This window comes from Cynocephalus volans, chromosome 16, assembly GCF_027409185.1.
Source record: "Cynocephalus volans isolate mCynVol1 chromosome 16, mCynVol1.pri, whole genome shotgun sequence".
NCBI lineage: Eukaryota > Metazoa > Chordata > Mammalia > Dermoptera > Cynocephalidae > Cynocephalus > Cynocephalus volans.
In genome coordinates this window covers 60,395,089-60,420,920 of record NC_084475.1, presented here as the reverse complement: position 1 = coordinate 60,420,920, position 25,832 = coordinate 60,395,089, and the positions used below count along the sequence as shown (strand labels likewise).

The following is a 25,832-nucleotide window of genomic DNA, read 5'->3' as shown; positions in this document are numbered from 1 at the left end:
CCAGGGGAAGTCTAAGGATGTAACAATTGAGGTAAGAACTGAAAGAACAAATGAGTGAGACTTTCAATGTGAAAGTGGCTTCATGCTGTCAGTGGTGTTTAGTGGACTCAGAACTGAGATGGTTTTGCCCTGTGTGATGCCACTTGTGTGCAATAGTGATATGCTGAAGTGACCTCGGGAATCAACCAGTTAGAAAAGACACCACCCTGGCCCTAGAGCAGAGCCTTGAAGCATCCTGTTAGGTCAGTATTAAGCCCTTAATTGCTGGGTTGTTGGGAGGGCCTAGGGTAGCTGGGGTGGCCGGCACTCAGAGAGCTTGGGGACCACAGCCATTTCCCTCTTATGGGATGGAAGTATTTCAGTGTTTATTCACACAAGTAGTATGGCATGTGCAACAGCTGAATGTCAGTCATGTTTGTGTGTAATTTTATGATCCAAGGACTTTTGATTAACCAGTGTGTTTATAGACCACCTTTTAAGTTCTGTACACTTCACATAGCTTAGTAGAGAAAATGAAGAGTTAAATTCTGGGTTTCAATGCTAGCAGTCATATGATTTTATAGTCTAGGTCACATTTGGAGGAGGTGGCAATCTCAAACTGGATGCATTTCTTCTAAAATTAACAAACCTAACTTCTTGTATCTTTTATAGGCGCCATCACTGTCCACATCTCCCTACCAAGATTTATGATAAAACAGAGAAACCATGTCTTCTCTCTGAATACACCGAGAACTACCCTGTCTATCACTCCTACCTGCCCAGAGATTCCTTCAAGCCCAGGCTGCAGTACCAGAAGAGGTCCATACCAATGGAAGGCCTGACCACATCGAGGTGAAGGAAACTAGTATTAATGTATGAATGTACAACACTAAAGTAATAATGCATAGTGCTAATATATAATAGTGTCATACATAGTATTAATGCATTAATATATAGTATCACCATATGGTATTAATGCCATAATGTTAACGTACTATGTCTCTGACAGAAATCCTGCATTTATTAGCCTGCTCATTTTTTTCTGCCCCCCACTTAAAGAGAAAGGATTCTTACTTGCTGGTGTGGGGGAACAGGGGAGGCAAAATTGATCTTCATAATAAAGGGCTGGAGGCTAAGTAAAGTAATGAATGGGATGGAAAGGGGGGGGGTGCCTGCTGCTGAAAACAGTTTTGTTTTTTGTCACGTGAGACACTCTAGGTCAGCTTGGGTGGTGGTGCCAGTGGTGAAAGAGAACTTGATAACAGAGGAAAGAATGAGCTGTTATTGAGATTATGCTATACATTTTGAATTGGGGTCCCCTTAAATGTTCTTCAAGAAATACAAAGAATCTATTTCCTTTTATTAATTTTTTCTGGCGGCTGGCTTATATGGGGATCTGAACCCTTGACCTTGGTGTTATCAACACCATGCTCTCCCAAGTGAACTGACCGGCCAGCCCTACTTCTTAAATTACTTTTGACTTCCAAACTAAGATTGTTTGCATCTAGGTCTGTGCAGAGGCTCAGTGTATTAGTGTCGCAGAGTGTCTGTATTAAGAAAGTGGGGCAAAAGGCTTAATCTCAGGTTGCCTATATGTTGCAAGGCTCTAGCAGAATCTGCTATTGTCAACTCAGTTAGCAACCTCCAGGTGGTGACGCCTGACTGGTGACCTAGTAGAGCGGAAACATCTTTGAATGTAAATGGGTAGGGTCTCAGGTTGTGTAGTTTTGTCCCCAGGTGAGACCTGAAAGATCGATGCATTTTCTGCTTTCCCTATTCCACTCTCTAAAGGGCGGGATTGCTGGATAGGCAGAGAAAATAGTGTGTTAATTGTCTCAGCAGAGTGCTTGCGTATTATAGATGCTCGAGACCTGGTGACATTTCTTCCTGTTGCTCCCCCTTTACCTCATAATTTTGTGCCGTTCTAGCATAGGTCCCAGATGGCCCAGGTGAAGCAGAACAGCTAATGCATTCTGCCTTCGGCTTTTCCCTGGCTAGGACTGAAAGCATTCTCTGTCGAGATTGTGAGTTGCAGGTGTTCCTATCTACCAAAAGCTACTATTTTCTAGGTCTACAGAAGCCTGTGTCTAGTGTATGGGGCAGGAGGACCCACAAGGGGAGAAATGAAACCAAAGATTCCTGAGTTTGGAACTTCTGGACATGGGCAGCTTGAGAGTGGGAGGGAGCCGAGGGCCTGGCCTTTACTTGATTCCGGTCACTTTTATTCTAAGCATTTGTCTTAACTGGTTTAAGTGCAATGTTTCTGGGTCCTGATCTATTTAAAAACTTCTAATTTATGCAATGGTTTTTTCAATCTATGACTTATTAAGCTATACGAACCTTAAAGTTTGGGCTTAATTTTGCCAAGAAAAAGAGCATCCTTAGTCTCAAAGTCTAAAGACTATAACAAAAGATGTGGACCATTCCTGAGTGTTGCTAACCTTTTAAGAAACTGTGGTCAACACCAATGAAGAGACCTAGACACATGTGTGGGAGACATGTAATTGGTAGAAAAGGTTAAGAATAGTGCTGAGGGATGGCCTGCGAACGTCACGTTCAGCCCCTGGATGTGGGTCTTCTCATCTCTTTGTACCCAGTTTGCAGGAAATCAAGAGCACCTGTGAGATGTGAAGTATAGTCAGTTGTACTAGGGATGTATTTCCTGTCCTGAGAGTATAGAACAGGATACTCTGAGGGTTGAATGTCGGGGGATGCTCTTTGTTTATTGCCCACAAGCTTAGGAAAAGGAGGACAAACCCTCGCTGCAGGGCGGGAGCCCTACACTATCCAGTAGCTCTGAGGCCCCCAGACATAGCCCCACATACCCTCTCTCCTCCCAATGGTGCTTTGCAAAACAAAAACTTACCCTCTGACCTGTCCTAAATTATCCTTGTGTCACTTACAACAATAAATATATCACCCAGAAGGCGTCTCTGTCCCTGTAAATATCATTTACATCAAGATGTGGCTGACATGGAGGAATGGCATTTACTGAAAGAATTTCCAAAACAAACTGTTAATGATCGTAAGGGCCTTAACAAGGAAAAATAGCAGGATCAGGGTTACGAATGGGGAAGAAGAGGAGACATGGGTGTCTCCTCTCCTTTACCCCAGAAAGAGAAGCAAGGAGGAAAGGAGCAGAGGGCATCTCTTCTCTCCCCTGCACCTCGATTTCATTATCTCAACTCTGCCTGCCATGCTGAGTACTAATTTTCATAGTCTGAGAACAAAATTCTGCTGCTGTCAGGAAATGTGGAGAAGCCACTGTATGGGTACTCCTGGGGGAGGGATGGGTCAGCCTTGTGTCTGCACACCCCTGTGTCTGCACGGATTGTCACCCCTCTGCCCTTTGGACCCTCATCTCCAGAACATCCCACCCCTTTCCTATCTAAACGTCGACCCTGCTTAGTTTCGGAGGTTGGACATGGGGCTCCCACCTGCTGAATGGGAAAGTCATGTGGCCCGGGGCTTGGCTGGGTTGGGTGATTAAGCCCAGACACAAAAAACACCTGGTTTCTGGAAAGGTTATCATCCCAGCATGAGGCATGATTACAGCTGCACATAACTCTTACTGACCATAAATCTTGGGGATTTATAGCAGGTGCCATGAGGGGAATGCTCGCAATTTCCAGCCCTTTTTGGTGTGAAACTGTTTCTTGCAGCCCTTGGTAATTCTCTTGCATAGGGTCTGCCTTTAGTTCAGGTAGGCTGAGACCAATTTATGAATAAGAGGTTTGCACTTCAAGCCTCATTTCTCCTTAGGCATGTCACCATGTAAAACACTTGGGTCCCAGGTTGGGACATTATTTTGTGTTAGCTAAGCCAGATCCCTAAAGATGGGCAAAATGAACAGCCTCAGAAGAAAGGTGAGTCTTAAATGGTGTTAGACCTTTATCCTGAAGGGAGTGAGACTGGGGGTAGAGTGGAATGGAGGAACAGCGTGGGGAGAGAGAGTTGAGTTCAGACTTGATGGGTTTGGCTGAAAGCCAGAGGGCAGAGAGTTGGTAGCATAGACTCATTGACTGAGAAGACATCATGGTAAACTGAGGAAAGTAAGGGTGGGAAGAGCTAAAAGAGAAAGGGCATTTGGCGTCCTCTCCAAAAGCTAGGAAAGAAGCAAGAAAGTTGGTAGTGGGCTTGAGTCTTGCCTTCCCACTGAGTTTTATTATTTTTTTATTTTTATTTTTTTAAATAATAGCTTTATTGAGATAAAATTTGCATATCATACAATTTACCCATTTAAAGTGTACAATTTAATGTTTCTTTTAGCATATTACAGAGTTGTGGAACCTCCAAAAGAATCCCAAACCCCTTAGCCATCACCCCTTAATTTCCCCACCCTCCACAGTCTTAAGCAAGCATTAATATACTTTTTGTCTCAATTTGCCTATTCTAGACATTTCATATAAATGGAATCATATAATTTGTGGTCTTTTGTGACTGGCTTCTTTCACTTAATGTAGTGTTTTCAAGGTTTATTCTTTTTGTAGTATGTATCACCACTGAGTTTTATACATCCTCTGTTCATATGCACGCTCAGCTCCCTACACAGAGCCCCAGCACTGGGGATACACCTGCCCTGCTCCATAGACCGGGCCTGCCAGTTGGTGAAGACACGCACGTCAAGTTCTCAGCGCTGGACTCACCTGGGCCACTTCAGAGCCTTTGAACTATCTTTGATGTTTTACATCTCTTGATTAAATTTGCAGAAATTTTGGCCGTTATTTCTTCAAGTATTTTTTCTGTCGCTCTGTTCATTTCTTTCTCCCAATCTCCCCCCAGTTCTGTTCTTCAGATTGGATAGCTTCTATTAATCTATTCCGAGTTCATTGTGTTTTTCCTCCCTCATCTTCATTCTATTGAGCCCATCAAGTGAAAGTTTTATTTCAACGATTGCATTTTACTATCTTAGAATTTACATTTGGTTCTTTTTGTAGAGTTTTTATTTCTCTTGTATGATTTCCTTTTAATCCATTATGACCTTATTTTGTTTTTTGTCATTGATCGTAGTTAAAATAGCTGCTTTAAAAATCCTTGTTTGCTAATTCTGACATCTGGCTCTGTTTAGGGTTGGTCTTCATGGTTATCGTTTTTACTTGAGCACGGGTCACATTTTTCTGTGTGTATGTCAAATAATTTTGGATTGATTCTGTACATTGCAAATGTTATGTTGTGGAGAGTCTGCTTTACGTATATGTATTTCTCTGAAGAGCTTTGTTTGTTTTGTTTTTGCAGGCAGGTAACTTGATTGGACTCAAAATGCAAACTCAGTGTCTTGGGTGGGAGCTCAAATCTCAGTTAGTTCCTTTCCTTTAACATGGTGGCTTAAAGCTTGCCCCACACATGTGAGGCCAAGCAGAGGTTCGGGTCAAGTTTATGTACAGAATTTGAGGCTTCCTGTCTTTGACTTTCCCCTTTCCAGGATTCCTTTCTCACGTTCTAGTAGCTGAGGTTGCCTCAGATTTGGTCCTCTGGTACTTTAGCCAGGAAAGATGACATTTTAGCTGTCCTGCTTGGCACCGACTGCAGCCTGCCTTCAGCTGGAAGCTCTGAAGCTTAAGCAGCCGATGGAAACTTAAGCAGCAGAGATTCACCCAGTGCCATTTTCTTCTTTTACCTGCTGGCTCTCCCCCAGAATCTGCCCATTTTGGTTGTTCTTCAGTGCTCTCAGGTAGTTTTTAATATTTTTTCCAGAGTTCATAGGAAGTGTTGACAGATGTTAGCCTCACCTTAGTGAGAGTTGAGGAGTTGAGAGGGTAGAGGAGGAGATAGGTCTTGGAACTTGAATCCTGGAGGGCGTGTACTTGGAATCTCACCTGTTACAGTAAAGATAAGGAAGACTCAGTGTGTCCTGTCAGGGTCAAGTGCAAGAATCAAGCCCTGTGATTCAGATGAGGGATCTTTCTCAGTGCATTGGGATGGGCTCCCCAACCTGCCTGGGATGACATAGTGGTTTCCTTAGAGGGTAACTGTTGACCCTGGGAAGTCAGAATTACATGTGGAAATAATGAAATAAATCAGATCAAATGACAGAGTGAAACCCCATAGAGGAGACTGAGAGAAGACGAATCATGAGGAGTGGTATCACAGGGGTCCAGGCAGAGAGTACTAAAACAAGCAGGGATGGGCTTGGACAAGCAGGGACTGGGCAGTACTGAGAGGCCTTGGCTTGAGCAAGGGGTGAATCGAATCAGATTTGATGGTGGGGCACGAGAGGGAGGTGAGCAAGGCAGGTAGACGACCTCCGGACAACCCTCTCCAGAAGAGAGAAGGGAAGGTGGAAGGTGGAAGAGAACTGGGGAGAACGGAGGCCCATGAGGGCTGTGTCTCATTTTTTCCTTTAAAGATGGGAGAGATGGGAGCAAGTATAAATATTGAGAGAAAGGAGCTAGTAGGATGGAAGAGGTGAAACCACAGGCTTGGAGGTGATCCATAGATGAGGTTCCTGAGAAAGAGGGAGGGGGCTCAGGGCAGGGATGCAGAGATTTGCTTTGGGCAACAGGTGGGCCTCCTCTTAAAACAGATTCCATTTTAACATGATTGATTAGACACACTAACACATTCTGAAGTTTACATAGATAAGCATTAAAAACAAGTTTTAAGAAAAGGTGTCGTGTGGCTCCTTGGTCATGGTGAAAATATCCATTTCTCACTTCCAGGCTCATGACCCTATTTAGCTGTTATGTTATTTCTTTTTTCCTTTTGTCAGATTCTTGTCAAACACCTTTCTTCCCTTATGCCAAATGATTTGAAGTCAAGTTGTTATGACTTCCCCAGCAGGGCCACTTTAACCTTTACTTGACTGTGAGTTTAACCCTTGGCCTTCCATACTATATAACTTTTATAGCTACTTACCTAAAAGAAAGTTTCATCTTTGACCAATTTTTGTTTTTCTTGGTTCACAGTCACAATGGGCACAGAGAATGGGAAGTGTACCCTAGAAGACATCTAATGTTCTTAAAAAAACAAAACAAAAAACCAAAAAAACCTAAATGAGCAATTTCTGGGAAGAATAAAAGAAGGACTTTTCTTTTACCTGAACTTAAAAGCTGTAAGATTATGTGTGGCTGGGGACATGCAGTTATGCTGTGGTCAGTGATAGGTTTCACGAATGTTCTCAATGTAAAAACATAATGAGGAAACACAAAAATTCCGATTAAATTTACTCTTAAGCCACAGTAACTGTTTTTGGGTAGAGTATCAATGAATCAAACTTTAAATTGCAAAATTTTCTTCTCTTCAGAAATAATTTTTTTCCCTAATCATTTGCCTTAGTGATAGCTGATCAGTAAACTCAACCACAGATGCACATTTACAAAGAAACTTGAATTTTATACTGGAGAAGGAGGTTCAGTAACAATTTTAATCCCTAAACGGGGTGAACAAGGGTTTTGCTGCGTTTGCTTTTGTCTTTGAGAAACCAACTTCAGGACAGTCCATGAGCTGGTGAGTCTGGTTGTGGGCATTCATCTGCTCTTTTCCTATAGAAGCAGCAGGAGAGAGGGGCACTAAATGCACTTGAGTAGTCAGAGAGCCTGACAGTCCTCCAAGGAAGGTTCTTGCAGCGTCTCTGAGAGGAGGTGGGCTCCCTCAGTGGGAATAGCAGCAGAAGAGAAAAGCATGGCCTCTGAGTGCAGGTTCCCAGAGCAGGGCAGTCCTGTGACTGGAAGCCACTCCTGGGTGCTGGGGTTGGGCGCCGACAGCTCAGCACAGCTGCTCAGGCCCCAGCTCTGCTCCTCATCACTTGCCCTTGGAATCTTCTGATGCTCCTTGGAAGTGAGAAGGGTTGGAGGCATGAGCGGCCATCAACGAACACGGGTTTATGAGTGTTAAGGGATGCGTGGTCTCTGGTTGCCTCAAAACCCCACTCCACCCCTTCTGGGAGTGAGAAGAGGTCAGCTGCCCTTGGGAGCACTCCCTTTAGAGCACGGACTTTCCGACTGAAGGCCCCTTTCCAGGTAACTTGTTTTCAGACAGGTTTGCTAGGCATGTCCCTTTGTCGCTCAGCCTCAGGCCTCACCCTCCGGGTTCCCTGCTGCAGTTGGGTTAGGACTGAACAGACACAGGGCCACACGCTTGTTCACTAAGAAGGGAAGCAGTGTGGTGCTGACACCTGGTCTCTTGTTCAGCTGGTCCCCTCCATAAGCCGATACATGCAGTCAGCTTCCAGATGCCTCAGGCCAACAGTGGGGCCCCTGGGAAGGGAGCCCAGGCTGACCATCCTTGAACTGCCACTGAGATATTTTTCAACCTACCCAGAGGGCGTTACGGGAATTCAACTGAAGCGTCTCCCATTTCCCCTGCAGAGCCCTAGAGAGACTAATTCTCCTGCTTCCGAACTCCCTCCTCCTATCCCGCCAAGCATTGTCAGGACCTGCTTTGGGTTTCTTGACAACCATGCATATAATTCATGCAAGACAGGTTACCGTGGAGCGTGTTACCTTTGCTAGTCAAGCATGGCTCAGTGACGCGGCTCCAGGTTTCGGCCAGGAAGTAGGTTTTACTGGTGTTTGGATCTAATGTTTTCCTGTCCGGAAACCTTCCCCTTCCCTTGGTGGGGCTGTTCTGGCAAGCATCACCAGGGAAAATCTACCTTCCTCTTGTCCAGTTGGATAAATGGGCTCCAGGCAAAAGCAGTCTGTTGTGTAAAGCAGAAGCCCTTGGGGGAAATGTTTTCATTGAGAAGTGGGAAGTTGCCACTGCCCTGGTGGGCAACACAAGCCCAGCTAAGCCCTGGTGTTGCCAGGGTTGTTCCTGGTGGTATCGTAGTTAGCATCAGAGCCTTTCTATGAACATGGGATGCTTTGGGAAGGGACTACTTCCTGCGTCCTCAAGGCCATCATGCTTTTCTGATCCTCCCTGAAATAATGGGGACATGGACATCAGCAGAGAAACAGAAGACTCAGGGTCTCCATTCATTGCACTTTCTTCCTTTCTTGGTTTTCTGGCAGGTCAGCTGGAGGAAGGAGGTAAATATTAGCAGGAGAAGCTATTGGTCACACAGAGGAGTTGGTGACACCTGAGAGATAGAAGTTAACTCCACAGTGAAGGGGCTGGGTGGGAGGAAGGTGGAGAGAACAGGCACAGAAGAGGGGCCTTTCCGGTGGTTCCTTGTGGTGTGGGTGGTGCAGGTGGGCGGGATGGGCATGGTGGGAGATGAGGGTGGGGAGTGAGGCAGGGGCCAGGCCCAGGAAAGCTTATACGTCATGTTAGAAAGTTGGAATTCATCTGGCAAACTTTTAAGCTGGGGAGTGAAATGACCTGATTTTCAATTAGAGTTTATTCTGGTCACACTGTGGGGACTGAAGTAGAAGTGGCATGAGTGAAGCAGGAAGCCCAGGTGGGCTGTAGCGTGATCCTGGCGAGGAACGGTCAGGGTCTGAACCAAAGGGGAAGCACCTCCGATGAGGTGGAGGGGCTGTGCTTGGTGACTGATGGACTCTGGGGCCATCAGGGGAGAGGGTCAAGGAGGATGTCCAGGTCTCTGACTTGGGTGACAAGGGAATGGTGGTGTCTTTCTTGAATGTGGGAAATAGAGGAGGGAGAGCAGTTGGGGAGACAGAGTAGGTGACCTCCCAGCAAATGTTTGTAGAGTTGGGTTGAATGGAAAACATCAGTCTCATTCCAAGCCAAGGACCCCAACAACATGTACTTATTTTCCTTACAGGAATGATTTTGGGCCTCACAAAATAGTACCAGTGAAGGTCCACCAGCATGACCCGTTCATCCCAAGTGAAGAGAATATGGATTTGCTCACAACGTATAAACAAGATTACAACCCCTACCCTGTCTGTCGAGTGGACCCCATCCAACCTCGGGACAGTAAATATCCATGTAGTGACAAGATGGAGTGTCTGCCTACTTATAAAGGTGGGAGAGTACTCGAGGGGCAGATTGGGGGAGGGATAGGCTGAGCCTGTGTGCAGGCCAGGAATTGTATTTTATTGTGCATATCCCCCTAGTGCCAGGGTCTGCAAACTACTTCCCACAGGCCAAATCCAGCCAGTAGCCTGTTTTTGTGCAGCTGGTGAGCTAAGAATGGTCTAAATTTTTTTAAATGATTGGGGGAAAAAAATCAAAAGAATATAATTTCAGGAGGTATGACAATTATAGGAAATTCAAAGATCATCATTCATGAGTATGGTTTATTGGAACAAGGCCATATTCATTCATTTACACGTTATGTGTGGCTACTTTTATGCTACAATGGCAAAGTTGTGTAGTTGTGACAGAGACCATACAGCCTGAAAGGCCTATGACACTTATAACCTGGCCCTTTAAAGAAAACAGTTGCCAACCCCTGCCTTATCTTGCTGTTTGTATCCTACATAGAGGAAGCATTTCAAACTTAAGCTAAGTAAGATTCTACCACTGAATAATTGATTCATTAATCCATTTAAAAAAATATTGCAATGTAACATACATACAGAACAGTGTGCAAATCATAATTATATAGACCATTGAATTTTGGCTGAACAGACCCATATAAAAAGTATTCAGGTCAAGAAATTTAACATTACTACTTTTTGGTCACCCTCTTCAATCATTATACTGACTTTTAACACTTTAAATTAGTTTTGCCAGTTTTGCACTTTATATAAATGGGATTGACTCATTCTTTATTGAGTATCTATTACATATCAGTCATGGTCCTAGGAACTGTGAAGGGAGTATAATGACCTGCCCTTGACCTTCTTGTCTAGTATGGAGACATGTGTTGTGAAAGCAGAGTAGCACGCAGAGAGTCTGTGAAGCAGAACCTCAAAGACCATGGGAATAGAGGCCAAGTTTGTAGTCAGTAACTTTATGCTCATGATGCCCTGTTGCTCTAGGAAGACATGCTAAACAGGTCATGTGAAATGTTTGTGGACCTCTAAATGACTAATGACTTGGCTTTTACTTAGCCAAGCATTTAGGCTGGAGGTTGGGTGGTGGTGGTGGAGCTGGGAAGGCTGGAGGGATGTGAGAATCTTCCTAGAAGGAGCTCTAAGTCTATTATTCTGGAGGACCCTACATGTGGTTGAGCTTCTCTACTTCCAGGGACTGAGACTCTGGGCTGGACTGTCATGACCTCTTCAGCAACCTGGGCTCTGTCATTTTATCTTCAGAGTGGTTCTCTAACACTGCTCTGATAGCCACCTTCTGTCAAGCCACATTCTGGATGTTACCATATCTTGAAATGGTCCCATATCTGAAACCTTATGCCAACATCCTGTCCTTCTGGCTTGTTCTCTCATCTCTTCCCTCCACAACATTCCTGGCCTCTTTGGAACCTCTGGTCATTGATGCCTCAACCTTCCTTCTTACCATCAGCCTCTCCTGTGTCTGTCCCTCCCTATGTAGCCTATTCCGTGCTCTATCATCACAGCCTGTCCCTAAACCACCTCTCCCTTCTGTCCTTCTGCCCTGGCAAAGCCCTATTTCTGCCTTCTCCATGTCTAGACCTGGACATACACCTGAGCATGTCTCCAATCTTTTTAGCTCTTATCCATTTTCCACAGAAAGGAAGGAGGGAGGTCTTCTAAAAATGGCATTCTGACCTTTTTGTTGCTTGAAACCCCTGAATAATCATAGTTTTTAGGTTAAAATCCCAAACTTTTACCAACTCTTCTCGTGCCTTGAAGGTTTTGGCCTATCCTCCCTGAGCCCCTCTGCTCCAGCCTCAGGGCCTTCTTTCAGTTCCCTTCCTCCATTTTTTTTCTGCCTCAGGGCATTTAGCACATGTAATTCCTTCTGATTCCCCTGTCTAGTACTCATCCTTCAGCTAGCTACTGAAATATCACATCCTTAGAGGCCTTCCCAGACCTGCCCATGTGCCCTCCTGGATGGTCTGAAGGAGCCTTGCACTCCCCTGTCTTGTAATTCATTGCATAGTTTTGCTTTAAGCTCTTCCACCTTCTGCTTTCCCATATTCTTCCCTTTGTCCGTACAATTACATCTCAAACTGATCTCTGCAAACTGTGGAATGGTAGTCCATAGCTAAAACTAAATCATGACTGAGTTTTCGCTACTGATGAAGTTAAAATTGAGAAAATCCTATATTCTATTCCTTAAACTTCAGTTATCTATTAACTGCTTGCCTACTTAAACAGGATTAATAATCAAATACCAGTCAAGTATCAACTGGACATCTTAGAACCAGGCATGCATGGATGGGCAGGGTTTTTGTTCTGGGTACGTGTGCACTTGAGGTTGGATTTCATAGTTTTCCTCTGGAATTCAGATTTAAAAACAAATCAATATGTAGCTAAAAGAAACATTTGTAGTTGAATTTGATGCATAGGTACTAGTTTGCAACCTAGATGTCTTAACAGGTTTTTTTTTTTTGAATAATATTGTTTTAGTCTGTTAGTGCTGCTATAACAAAATACCTGAAACTGGGCACTTTACAAATAATTTATTTCTCACGGTTTTGGAGGCTGAGAAGTTCAAGATCAAGGCATTAGCAGGTTTGGTGTCTGGTGAGGGCTCGGTCTCTGCTTCCAAGATGGTACCTTGTTGCTGTATCCTCACATCATAGAAGGTGCAAGAGAAAAATGGGCCTAAACTAGTTCCCTCTGGCTCTTTTATAAGGCACTAATCCATTCATCCGGGTGGAGCCCTCATGACTTAATTACTTCTCCAAAGGGCCCTACCTCTTAATACCACAACAGGGATTAAGTTTCAACACATGACTTTTGGGGGACATTCAAACCATAGCAAATATGAGGGCACTTCAGAAAGTTTGTGTAAACATTGAATTAAAAGATAGTACAAATCTTTCTGTGAACTTTCTGAAGACACCTCATACTTACCATATTCTGTTAAATTAAAGTGATTTATTTATCCCCTATGATATAATGGCTTCTGAAACTGGACCTTGAATACCCACCATATGTGTTCCCAGCACAGGGAATGGCATAACAAAGGTGTGTCAAATGAAGGAATGAATGAACAAATGGTTCTGAATCACCGAAGGGCTTCAGTTGACAGAGTTTGGCAGTAATCTATACAAATCCTCACCCAGCCTGTACCCTATGAGTCCTGGCAAGGAGCAGGAGTAAAGTTTGGGGAAGACCCATGATATTTACCCTGCTCTCGGATCAGTCCTGATCAACCAAATGAATGTGTGAGGGGCCACACCCTTGCCTTATTTCTGGGTGTAATCTCCCCTTGGATGACTTGTCTCATTTGAAAATTTGGTATTATAACACTGTGCTCTAACCACCTGAGCTAGCCGGCCAGCTGTTATGCTTGTTTGTTTTCTTTCGGCAAATTTCATGTTTTTTTTTTTTTTTAATTTTATTTTGTCGATATACATTGTGGTCGATTATTGTTGCCCCTTACCAAAACCTCCGTCCCTCCTCCCTCTCCTCCCTCCCCCCCAACAATGTCCTTTCTGTTTGCTTGTCGTATCAACTTCAAGTAATTGTGGTTGTTATATCTTCTTCCCCACCCCCTGGTTTTTTTTTTGTGTGTGTGTGTGTGAATTTATATATTAATTTTTAGCTCCCACCAATAAGTGAGAACATGTGGTATTTCTCTTTCTGTGCCTGACTCGTTTCACTTAATATAATTCTCTCGAGGTCCATCCATGTTGTTGCAAATGGCAGTATTTCATTCGTTTTTATAGCTGAGTAGTATTCCATTGTGTAGATGTACCACATTTTCCGTATCCACTCATCTGATGGTGGACATTAGGGCTGGTTCCAACTCTTGGCTATTGTAAAGAGTGCTGCGATGAACATTGGGGAACAGGTATACCTTCAACTTGATGATTTCCATTCCTCTGGGTATATTTCCAGCAGTGGGATAGCTGGGTCATATGGTAGATCTATCTGCAATTGTTTGAGGAACCTCCATACCATTTTCCATAGAGGCTGCACCATTTTGCAGTCCCACCAACAATGTATGAGAGTTCCTTTTTCTCCACAACCTCGCCAGCATTTATCGTTCAGAGTCTTTTGGATTTTAGCCATCCTAACTGGGGTGAGATGGTATCTCAGTGTGGTTTTGATTTGCATTTCCCGGATGCTGAGTGATGTTGAGCATTTTTTCATATGTCTGTTGGCCATTTGTATATCTTCTTTAGAGAAATGCCTACTTAGCTCTTTTGCCCATTTTTTAATTGGGTTGCTTGTTTTTTTCTTGTAAAGTTGTTTGAGTTCCTTATATATTCTGGATATTAATCCTTTGTCAGATGTATATTTTGCAAATATTTTCTCCCACTCTGTTGGTTGTCTTTTCACTCTGTTAATTGTTTCTTTTACTGTGCAGAAGCTTTTTAGTTTGATATAATCCCATTTGTTTATTTTTCCTTTGGTTGCCCGTGCTTTTGGGGTCGTATTCATGAAGTCTGTGCCCAGTCCTATTTCCTGAAGTGTTTCTCCTATGTTTTCTTTAAGAAGTTTTATTGTTTCAGGGTGTATATTTAAATCCTTAATCCATTTTGAGTTGATTTTCGTATACGGTGAGAGGTATGGATCTAGTTTCATTCTCCTGCATATGGATATCCAGTTCTCCCAGCACCATTTGCTGAAGAGGCAGTCCCTTCCCCAGTGAATAGGCTTGGTGCCTTTGTCAAAGATCAGATGGCAGTAAGTGTGTGGGTTTATTTCTGGATTCTCTATTCTGTTCCATTGATCAGTGTGTCTGTTTTTATGCCAGTACCATGCTGTTTTGGTTATTATAGCTTTGTAGTATAGCTTAAAGTCAGGTAGTGTTATGCCTCCAGCTTTATTTTTTTTGCTCAGCATTGCTTTGGCTATGCGTGGTCTTTTATTATTCCATATAAATGTCTGGAGAGTTTTTTCCATTTCTGAGAAAAATGTCTGGAATTTTGATGGGGATTGCATTGAATTTGTATATCACTTTGGGTAGTATGGACATTTTCACTATGTTGATTCTTCCAATCCAAGAGCATGGGATATCTTTCCATCTTCTTGTATCCTCTCTAATTTCTCTCAGCAGTGGTTTGTAGTTCTCATTATAGAGATTTTTCACCTCCTTGGTTAACTCAATTCCTAGGTATTTTATTTTTTTGGTGGCTATTGTAAATGGGCAGGCTTTCTTGATTTCTCGTTCTGCATGTTCACTATTGGAGAAAAGAAATGCTACTGATTTTTAGGTGTTGATTTTGTATCCTGCTACTGTGCTGAAATCATTTATCAACTCTAAGAGTTTTTTTGTAGAGGCTTTAGGCTGTTCGATATATAGGATCATGTCATCTGCAAACAGGGACAGTTTGACTTCATCTTTTCCAATCTGGATGCCCTTTATTTCCTTCTCTTCTCTGATTGCTCTGGCTAGTACTTCCAACACTATGTTGAATAGGAGTGGTGAGAGTGGGCATCCTTGTCTAGTTCCTGTTCTTAAAGGAAAAGCTTTCAGCTTTTCCCCATTCAGGATGATATTGGCAGTGGGTTTGGCATATATGGCTTTAATTATGTTGAGATACTTTCCCTCTGTACCTAAGCAAACTTCATGTTTTATGGCTATACATTGATTTTCTTTCCAAAGGGGAAAAACAAAACCAAAGACCAGTGTCATTAGATATGTGTATTTCGATGGGTGCCATCTATCTTTTGTCTATATTCTCTGCTTATATTGGTTCCACAGGAAAAATATGAAAACTTTTTCTTTTTCCATTCTTATGGCCAGCACCATTACTGGGGTCCAGAAAACCACCAATAAAATATGCTCCAACAGCATTTGGTTGTAATTTGTGACATTTTCAAAACACTGTGCAATTGGAAAGATTGAGAGTGTAATTACTTGATGCTCAGCTTTTTAGGTTTAGCTGAGTTTTTTTAGAGACACATTATTGAATGGAATCCCTTTTAAAGAGGTTCTTGCCAATTACCCACATGACACTCTGGCCCTGAAGGGCTTTACTGGTGTGTGAATAGTTTGTCATGTGGAATTCTGAGGTTTTCAGGGTCCTGTGGAGGTTTTTTGTAATAAGTGCTGGGTGGAGGAAGTCAGGAGGCTGGATAATAATGTGGTTTCAGCTGTATTGTTGGGTATCAGAAATCACATGAGGCAACTGTGAGTTTAGGAACCTGTTTTCTTAACACATCATCCATCACAGAAGAGGGCCAGAGAAGCCCTGTCCTACCTACCCTCAAGTACCTTAAGGCAGTGGGTCGGCATCTGCAGGTAGATGTCCTCATTTAGTGAGGCCCGAAGTCTGGGGGGAAACATGTGGTTTATATTCAGCAAGATGGTTCCCCCTAAGGCCCCCTAATGCTTTCAAGATGCTGATAGAGCCATTAATGGCTTTGGGAGAGAGATTAGATTTTCAATTAAAATGAAGCCAATTTTGAATACGTAGTTAGTGGCATTGTTGGCCTAAAACTTCAGAGTATGACGGGAGGTAAGGATGTCAGGACTTCTGGAGGGGTGGGGTGAAGAGCTTGGCAAATCCTCTCCCCAAAAAGCCATGATAAAACTGGACAAAACAGTAAAAATCAGCCATTTCAAGACTCTGGAAATCAACCAAAGGTACACAACAAATTGAGAAGCATTTATCCAAGAAAAACTACCGAACCTTGGTTATGAACAATGGATGTCTGTGGTGGTTGATCCTGGAGCTGTTTCCATCATCCCCCCCACCCCTTCCCCCAGTTCCATCTGTGAGGTAGTTCTGCCTGGCAGGCTAGGCTGTGAAAACAAGCAGCTCTGCTGCCAGTGGGGCCCGATTTGATTTGGAGTAGAGTGCATACTCAGGGGTTTTATGAAAACAATAGTGTTCTCAATGGCAAAAATCAGGGAAGACAACTTATGCAGCTAGTCTGAGGTTGAAGTACTAGTTGTGGCAAGCAACAGACCAACAGACCAGCTAGAAACTTAACAGGGAGATCCAAAGAATGAGACACAGTGGGCTTTGATATGCCCATACATGTTCTTCGTGGTCTAGAAGGCTGTGAACATGGGCAAGGCCATGTGCAGGCTCAGGAGAGACCAGAGAGGGGCCTGTCTACTATCATCCCTGGCTGAATGTGAGGCCCAGTGCCTGTGCAGAGGAGACATGCTGATCTTGGACTATATTTCCTAACTCTCACACAGATCCACTGGCAAAGGGTGAAAGCCTTACTGGCTTAAGGCGTTCAAATATAACTTCTGATCAGTCATTGGCTGACCACTAAACTATGCTGACATAGGGTGACCCTTAGGAAGCCAGGCTTAAAAACAACTTAAAAGAAAAAAGTGAGCAAAAATATCAGTGTCCACAAACTGAAGGGGAAATACGACTGTATAGAATTAGTGCAGGTAAGTCACTAAACATGAGCAAAACGACTTTCAAGGGAGGATCAGGACTCAGAGTTGCTGTAGTGTATTATCTAAAGTATGATTTTTAAACAAAAAACTGAGACATGAAAAGAAACGTAAATGTGATCCATGCATGGGGGGGGGGGGCGGGAGGAGTCAGTAGAAATGATCTCCGAGGGAGCCCAAATGTTGGACCTAGAAGATACATATTTTGAAGTAGCTGTTATAAATATATTCAAAGAACAACAGTGAACCATGTTTAAAGAAATAAAGGAAAGTATGACAATTGCTCATCAAATAAAGAATACCAATAAAGGAAAATCATAAAGAACCAAATGAGAACTCTAGAGTTGAAAAGACAAGAACTAAAACAAAAAATTAATTACAGGGTATTTTAGTGTGTTTTCTGTTGCTGATAACAGAATACCCCAAACTGGGTAATTTATAAAGAAACAGAATTTATTTCTCACATTTTGGAGGCTGAAGGGTCCAAGGTCCAGGGACCTCACACATCTGATGAGGCCCTTCTTTTTGTTGGGAAGTCTTTAGAGAATCCCATAGTGACCCAGGTTGTCATACGGTGAAAATAGGGAAGAGTGCTTTTACATGCTTACTTGCTCTCCTTGTAAAACCACCAGTTCGTACCCATGAAAACTGATTAAATCATTAACCCATTACTCCATGAATAGAATAATCCATTTGTGAGAGCACAGTTCTCATGATCCAATCACCTCTTAAAGACCCTACCTTTCAAGTACCATATTGAAAATTAAATTCTAACAGGAGCTTAGGGGGACATTCAAACTACAGCAGAGGGGCTCAACAGCGAGTTTGAGCTGGCAGAAGAATTAGTTAAAAGGAAGATAGATCGATAGAGATTATCTAATCTGAAGACCAATAAATAAATAAATAAATGAACAGAAATTCAGACTTGTGGGGATACCATCAAACATACCAACACACTCACAATAGAATCCTCAAAAGGAGAAGACAGGGGCAGGAAGAATATTTGAAGGATTAATTGCTGAAAATTCCTAAATTTCATAAAGTATTTATATACCCAAGAGGAACAATCCGAATAGGATAAACATGAAGAGATCCACATGTGCTCACATCATAGTCAAAATTTTGAAAGACAAAGATTTGGAAAGAAGCAAAAGAGAAACAACTCATTACATACAGGGAAATGACATTAACAGCTAATTTCTCATGAGAAACGTTGGAGGGCTGAAGGCAGTGGATTGACATTCAAAGTATAGGGGGAAAAAACCCCCTGTCAGTCAAGACTTTTATATCCAGTGATACTATGCTTTAAAAATGAAGGCAAAATAGACATTCCCAGATAAACGAAGACTGAGAAGTTATAGCTAGCTCATTTGCCTTTCAAGAAATACTAAAGGAAGTCCTTCAGACTGAAAGGAAATGATACCAGTTGGTAACACAAATCTACACAAAGAAATAAAGAGTACTGATAAACATAATTAGGTGAATATATAGTTTTCTTTTTTCCTCTTAATTTAGAAAACAATTATGGGACCAATAATTATGAAACTGTGGGGTTTATTCTAGGAATGCAAGGTTGGTATAACATTAGAAAATTAATGTAGTATACCACATCAATAAAATAACAGACAAAACCCACATGGTTGATAGTGAGAAAGTGTTTGACAAGGTCCCATACACATACAAGTTCTAAAGCTAGGAAGAGAAGGCAACTTCCTCAGGCTGATACAGGGCATTCTCCAAAAACCCTACAGCTAACATCGTGCTTAATGTGGAAACACTGAAAGCCTTCCCCCTAAGACTGGAAACAAGGCTAAGATGTCAGCTCTCACCACTTACATTCAACATTGTGTTGAACATTCTAGCCAATGCAATAATTCAGGAAAAACAAAGCAACCATCTTGTCTAGATGAATGCAGCTAGATTAGAAAGGAAGATGTGAAACTGTCTTTATTCTTAGACAACATAATCCTGTATGCAGATAATCCTAAGGAATTAATAAAACTATTAGGATAAGAGTAAATAAAGTTCAGCATGGTGTCAGTATTGAAGAGCAATATGTAAAAATCAATTGTATTTGTATATACTAGCATTGACAATCAAACTCAAGAAAACAGTTCTCTTTCCTAAAAAGAGTCAAATCCTTGGAATATATTTTAAAAAGTAAGTGTGAGGCTTCTACACTGAAAACTACTAAACAGTGCTGAGAGAACTAAAATCTAAATAAATGGTGAGACATTCTGTGTTCATGGATTGGAAGATTCAATACTGTTAAGATGGAGTTCTTCCCAAATTGATCCATAGACTCAATGCAATCTCTATCAAAATCCCAGCAGGTTTTTTTTTTTGAGAAATTGGCGAGGTGATCCCAAATTTTACATATAAAATTAAAATAAATGAAAATAGCTAAGATTTTTTTTTTGAAGGACAAAGTTAATGAACTTATATTTCCTGACTTTAAAACTTTAAAGCTACAGTCATTAAGACAGTGTGGTACTGACACAGAGGGACAGGTGTAATTGTCAATGAAACTGACTTGAGTACAGAAATAAACTTTTATGTTTATTGTTGGAGTCTTGAGAGAGTCCCATGGTGATCCAGGTTGTCACATGGTGAGAATAGGAAGAGTGCTTTTACAAGCTTACTTGTTCTCCTTATAAAATTTTTAACATAGGTGTCTAGGCACTTCAGTGTGGGAGAAGATAGTCTTTTTGATAAATGGTGCTGGGACAGTTGGATATCCACGTGCAAAAAAATAAACTTACACCTTTACCTCACATCATACTTCAAAATGAAAGGATCAGAGACCTAAATGTAATCGCTAAGACTATGAACCTTTATGATATCTTGGGTTTGGCAAAGATTTCTTAGGTATGGCATCAAAAGCAGGATTTTAAAAAACTATAAATTAGACTTTATCAATTCAAAACCTTTGGATGCTTTGAGACAATTAAGAAAATGAAAAGATAAGGGATAGACTTAGAAAAAATGTTTGTAAATCACATATTTGGTACAGAATTCGTATTTTAGAATATGCAAAGAACACTTATAAGTCAACAGGAAGACAACCTAATTTAAAAATGAGAGAAAGATAGGGCCGGCCCGTGGCTCACTTGGGAGAGTGCGGTGCTGATAACACCAAGGCCATGGGTTTGGATCCCATATAGGAATGGCTGGTTGGCTCACTGGCTGAGTGTGGTGCTGACAACACCAAGCTAAGGGTTAAGATCCCCTTACCAGTCATCTTTTAAAAAAAAAAAAAGAAAAAGATTTGAATAGACATTTTGCCAAAGAAGGGCTAATAATCACATGCAGAGATACTCAACATCATTTGTCATTAGGGAAATTAAACTACAATGAGATACCACTAAATACCCACTAGAATGTCTATAATAATTTTTAAAATCCCCCAAAACCTGGACAGTGAAAGTGCTGACTAGGACATGGAGAAATCAGAACATTTGTACATTTCTGATGGGAATGTAAAATGTAAAAACACTTTTCCGCTTTGGAAAAGTTTTGCAGTATCTTAAACATAGATTTACCATACAATCTAAAATCCCAGTTCTCAGTATCTTCCCAGGAGAAATGGAAACATATATCTACACAGACTTCTCCACAAATGTTTTCATAATAGCCAAAAAGTGGAAGCAGCCCAAATGTCTGTCAATTGCTCAATGGATAAACAAGTATATTCATAAAACTTAATACCATCAATAATAAAAAGGAGTGAACTACTGATAACATGCTACAACATGGATGAACCTCAATTATGTTAAGTGAAAGGAGCTAGATGCAAATAAAAACTACATATTGTGTAAGTCTGTGCATATGAAATGTTCAAGAAAGGCACTATTACAGAGACTAAGAGCAAATAAATGGGGATGATTGATATTTTTGGTATGATGCATATGTTCTATAACTAGATTTTGGTGATGGTTACACAACTCTTTAAAAGTCTTTGAATTGTGTACTTAAGATGGTGCATTTTATGTTTGGCAAGTTATACCTAAGTAAAGCTGTTAAAATGTGTGCCTACGAACTCCACTAGTGTTGGCCATATAAACCCAAAGCTCCTGGGAAACAGCATTCGTCCTAACCCTTTGTAAAGCTGTAAGCAAGAGGATTCCCTATGGATTCAGAGGGTTCACTAGTGTTCATATGGCTAATTTCAGGCCTGGTAATTTATGGGTTCAATGGGACGATGTACATCTTAGACAGGAGCCAGATATTATGAAAAGAATGGCAGCAGTGTCAAGGTGGTTGAATCCCGTGGTTCGCCATCCTGGTTTCCTCACCTGGGCTTTCAGTCTTGGAGTTGCCCTGAGCGTCTGTGCGGTAAAGTCACTTTGGAAGCCTCTGCCGTGCTGCTTGAGGACAGTGTCTGCTCCTCAAGATACGTGGGGGCCAACTTCAGTTCAAATTTCCTTTGGGTCCAGGCTTCCTTTTTCTTGGCCATTCCAGCCTCACAGCAGAGGATCCTCATGAAATGGACATCCCCTAGATATAGCTGGCCAGTGCTTTTCATTCTTCAAATATTCTGAAGTTCTCCTCCTCCTGCAAGTATTCCTTGATTATTTTTTTCTTTAATCTTTACTCCATCTAGGAATATAGTGCCCCTAATTGCAATATGGGCTGTCAGAAGAGCATGGCTTTGGAATCAACCATATGGTTTGAGTTCCAACTCTTAACTCACTAGCCATGTGACTTTTGGGCAAGCTTTGTAGCCTCTCTGAGCCTTGGTTTTGGATATGTGTAAAATGGAGACAATCATACCCATCACAAGAGGTTATTGTGAAGATGAAAGAAGATTGTGTATGGTAACACTTCAGCACGATTGGCCAGCACATGGTGTTGCATATAATTGTTAGAACCAGATGGTACAGTCGGTCACATCATGAGCTCTGGATCTGGATTTGAGTCCATGCTTTTCTACTTCTAGCCAAGTAACCAGGGGTAAATTCCGTAATTTCTCTGTGCCTCTGTTTCTGCATTTGTAAAATGAGAATTTTGATAGTACCTGCCTTATTAGGGCTGTCCGATGGTTAAATGAGTTAATGTGTAAAGCACTTAGAATACTGCCTGTTACATAATGAGTTCTATACAAGTGGCAGCTGCTGTTATTTTCTCACCTGCCAATGTACTGCCCTTATTCTCTTGGAGCAGCATATTTGATTTTTGTGGATTAGATGTGAGGGTTATAGGGATGCAATGACTGTTACCCCACAGATGACCAGGTAGGCTTGGTTGGTTCGGCTTGTGGCTGTGAACCCCCATTCTCACTACACCATATACATCTTCCCACTCACTCCATGCTGATTCAGAGAGGGCCACTCCCCCATCGAGGAAAGGAACTGTCGGTGGGTCAGGTAAGCCAGTGGCTGGACTTCTCTGCTGGAATGGATTCCTTGGATCCTCCCACAACTACAGATTCTTTAAAATCCCTGTGTGCAGCATTGTGGGGCATGATGAGAACTCCTATAAATTTGTTTCCTCTGCACAGTAGCCTGCAAGTACCATAAGTTGAAATGTCAAGCTCTTAGTTGAAGTGGTAGCAAGGATTTGCTCTGTTCTTCCCTTGTCTCGAAGACCACCTCATTGGAGACTGGCTTCCGGCTTTGGGGGTCTTTAGAATACATGCAAGTTGGGTGACTTGCCTGATTATTAATTACCTCTTCTGCTTTCATTTCAGCTGACTATTTACCTTGGAACCAACCAAGACGAGAGCTACTTCGTCCGGAACGTCACTACCGGCCGGCATCAACCAGGTTTGATAGTAGAACCACACACCAGGATGACTACCCCATAAAGGGCCTTGTGCGCACCATGAGCTGTAAACCTCCACCCATGCCAAAGCTCTGTAACATCCCCTTGGAGGATCTGACCAACTACAAGATGAGCTACGTGGCCCACCCTGTGGAGAAGCGCTTTGTGCGTGAGGCAGAGAAGTTCAGGCCCTGTGAAATCCCCTTTGAGAGCCTCACCACCCACAAAGAGTCCTACCGGGGCTTGATGGGGGAGCCTGCCAAGAGCTTGAAGCCTTCAGCCAGGCCTGCAGGGCTAGACGCGGCTTTCTGTAACACCACCGAGTTTCGAGATAAGTACCAAGCTTGGCCAACGCCCCGGGTGTTCTCCAAGCCTCCTGTGGCCTATGTCCCTCCTGAAGAGAAGATGGATCTTCTGACGACTGTGCAGGCCCATTACACATACCCTAAGGGTGCCCCGGCACAGTCCTGCCGACCAGTGCTCCCGCTGAAGAAGAGCAGCCGCTTTGAAGGCTCCACCACCACCAGGGACGACTACAAGCAGTGGGCCAGCATGCGCACGGGGACTGTCAAGCCCGTCCCCCACCTCAGCCTTCCCACCGAGCCCTTGGACTGCCTGACCACCGCTCGGGCCCACTATGTGCCCCACCCGCCTGTCAGTACCAAAAGCTGTAAGCCGCCCTGGTCGGGCCCTCGAGGAAATACCCCCGTGGAGGGCCAGACCACCTACACTATCAGTTTTACTCCCAAGGAAATGGGCAGGTGCCTCGCTTCATACCCTGAGCCCCCCGGCTACACCTTTGAGGAGGTAGATGCTCTTGGACACAGGATGTACAGGCCGGTTTCCCAGACGGGCGCTCAGCTTTCAGTAGGTGATTTGGAGAACCCCAACCAGAGGGAGCTGGCAGTGTCAGTCTGATTTTTTAAAAAAAGTTATTTAGAAATTGCACAATACTTTTCAAAGCAGATGATTGAGACTTATTCATTGGACAAAAAATAAATAAAAAATTCCCCAAAATGAAAAAAAAATTCTCATCACCGTTTCCAGGACACTTGAATAAAATGAGAATCAGTTGACCCAAGGAAAATGACATTTACTCCCTGGCTAATTAACTCCCCTTACCCTTCCCTCTGCCATCTCCTTCTACCCACACCTTCTACCCCCACCTCAGCTCTCTTACCTTGTGCTCATGGAATCAAAGCTGGTCTCTAGGAGGTTTTCTCTGATTCGGAGGTATTTTACTAATTTAATCATTGTATGAATTAACAGAATGATTAACCCTTGCCAAGTATGAAATGCCAAAGAATAAATTTTATTTCGGGGGGATTGAATCTGTAAGTCTCTGTGTGTTCACCCCCATGTGCTATCTATGCAGAGAGCAATCTGTATTGCTCTCTTCAGGGAGATTTCATACCACAGTTCTCAGCGCATCCTAATATTAGTGGAGGTCCTTGGGGAGTCCTGTTTTGGGTTCTCTGAGCCCAGGGCTGCCTCACTGGCCTCTATCTACCTTTGCAGGGCATGCCGGCAAGAATGCAGGGCATGCCGTCTGATGGGGTGTGGGTCTCCGCAGTCATTGGTGATATGGAAGAAGGAAGAGATCCTATGGCAGTCCCAGGTGTGCATGGGCCTGCCAGACCTCTCCCCACCCCCTAACTCTAGTGTAGGCTTTGATTCCTGGGGGTGGAGGGGGAAAAAAGGGACCTTGGCCATGAACTGTGAGCAGAAGCTATGGGCTCTTCTAAATGCTCAGAGCTTGGAAAGAATTGCTCCAAGCTGGGCTGGTTTTGGGGAAGGCTGGGTCCGCTTGTCCTAAAATGATAGCTGTGACCAGACCTGTGACAAAGCTTGACATAATGGTAAGCTGGACCCTGACCTGGAGGTTTCTCTCTTGGGTGTAAGGTTTTACCAAGTTCAATTCTAAGACCAAGTAATTTGAAGATTTTTTTTTTTAATTGGGCGGCATTGAGGAAAGACTTTGTTCAAGAGGGCCGCATTCTGGGGTCACATGGTCTTGAGGGTCTGGGTGGGCCTCACAGGGATATAGGCTGACATCTGGGATACTTACCTCTTTTGAGTCCACAGAATCCTAAAATATACCTCATAGTCTTGGGGAACAGTGTGGAGAAGGTGTAGGGGTTTCAGCTCAAGTCTAGAGACTTGGGGTTAGCCCAGGGCCTGGCTCCTGAGTGAGGATCTGCATCTTTTCATCTACAGCTCAGTCTTTCCAAGGATCTCAGTTACCTGGCCCTGACCTCTCAGATCCCCACCCTTTACATCCTTACCATGAGCTTAGTTTGCATGACTGGATATGGATACAGATCATATAATTCTCTCATTGGTTCTAAGGGTTCTGAATACTTGCCTTTATGGGGTAGGGAGGGTGAGAGTGGTTAAGCACCTTGCCCGAGGCCACACAGCTCAGAGCAGCTGAGGCAGGATTGGAACCCAGATCTTCTGGCTCAAGATCCACTGCTCTTCCACAACTCCAGGCGCTTCCAGTCTTCTGTGTCTCAGGTCTTATGTCACCATGAACCACACGTTGGGGTGCAGAAAGCTGTTACCCTGAACTATGGTACTTTGATGTGCTGGAATAAAGCAGCTGCGAGGTCTCTCTGACTTCCCCTCTGCACTCCGCCCCCCGCCCACATCCCCCCCACCCCTGAGTCCTCTGTCTCTTGCCAAAGCACAGGATGAAGCTGTTCCCTTATCTGCCTAAAGTCTGGACCCACCAAAGAAGACAGTTTCCTCTAGTCCTTTCCCTGAGTTTTCAATTACTCATATCACAGGAAGGAAGACTGGAGTCTGCCAACACACCTGTACTAACTTTTGTC

General features: G+C 43.1%; 1 protein-coding gene across 1 annotated transcript; it reads left to right on the top strand.

Moving 5' to 3' along the window:
- Positions 1–658: 658 nt before the first annotated feature.
- On the top strand, positions 659–23,916 carry SAXO1 (stabilizer of axonemal microtubules 1). The gene is made up of 3 exons (XM_063080425.1): positions 659–831; positions 9,647–9,849; positions 22,925–23,916. Exons 1-3 carry the CDS (start codon positions 809–811, stop codon positions 23,914–23,916), a joined length of 1,218 nt encoding a protein of 405 aa, XP_062936495.1. The 5' UTR covers positions 659–808.
- Positions 23,917–25,832: the final 1,916 nt, after the last annotated feature.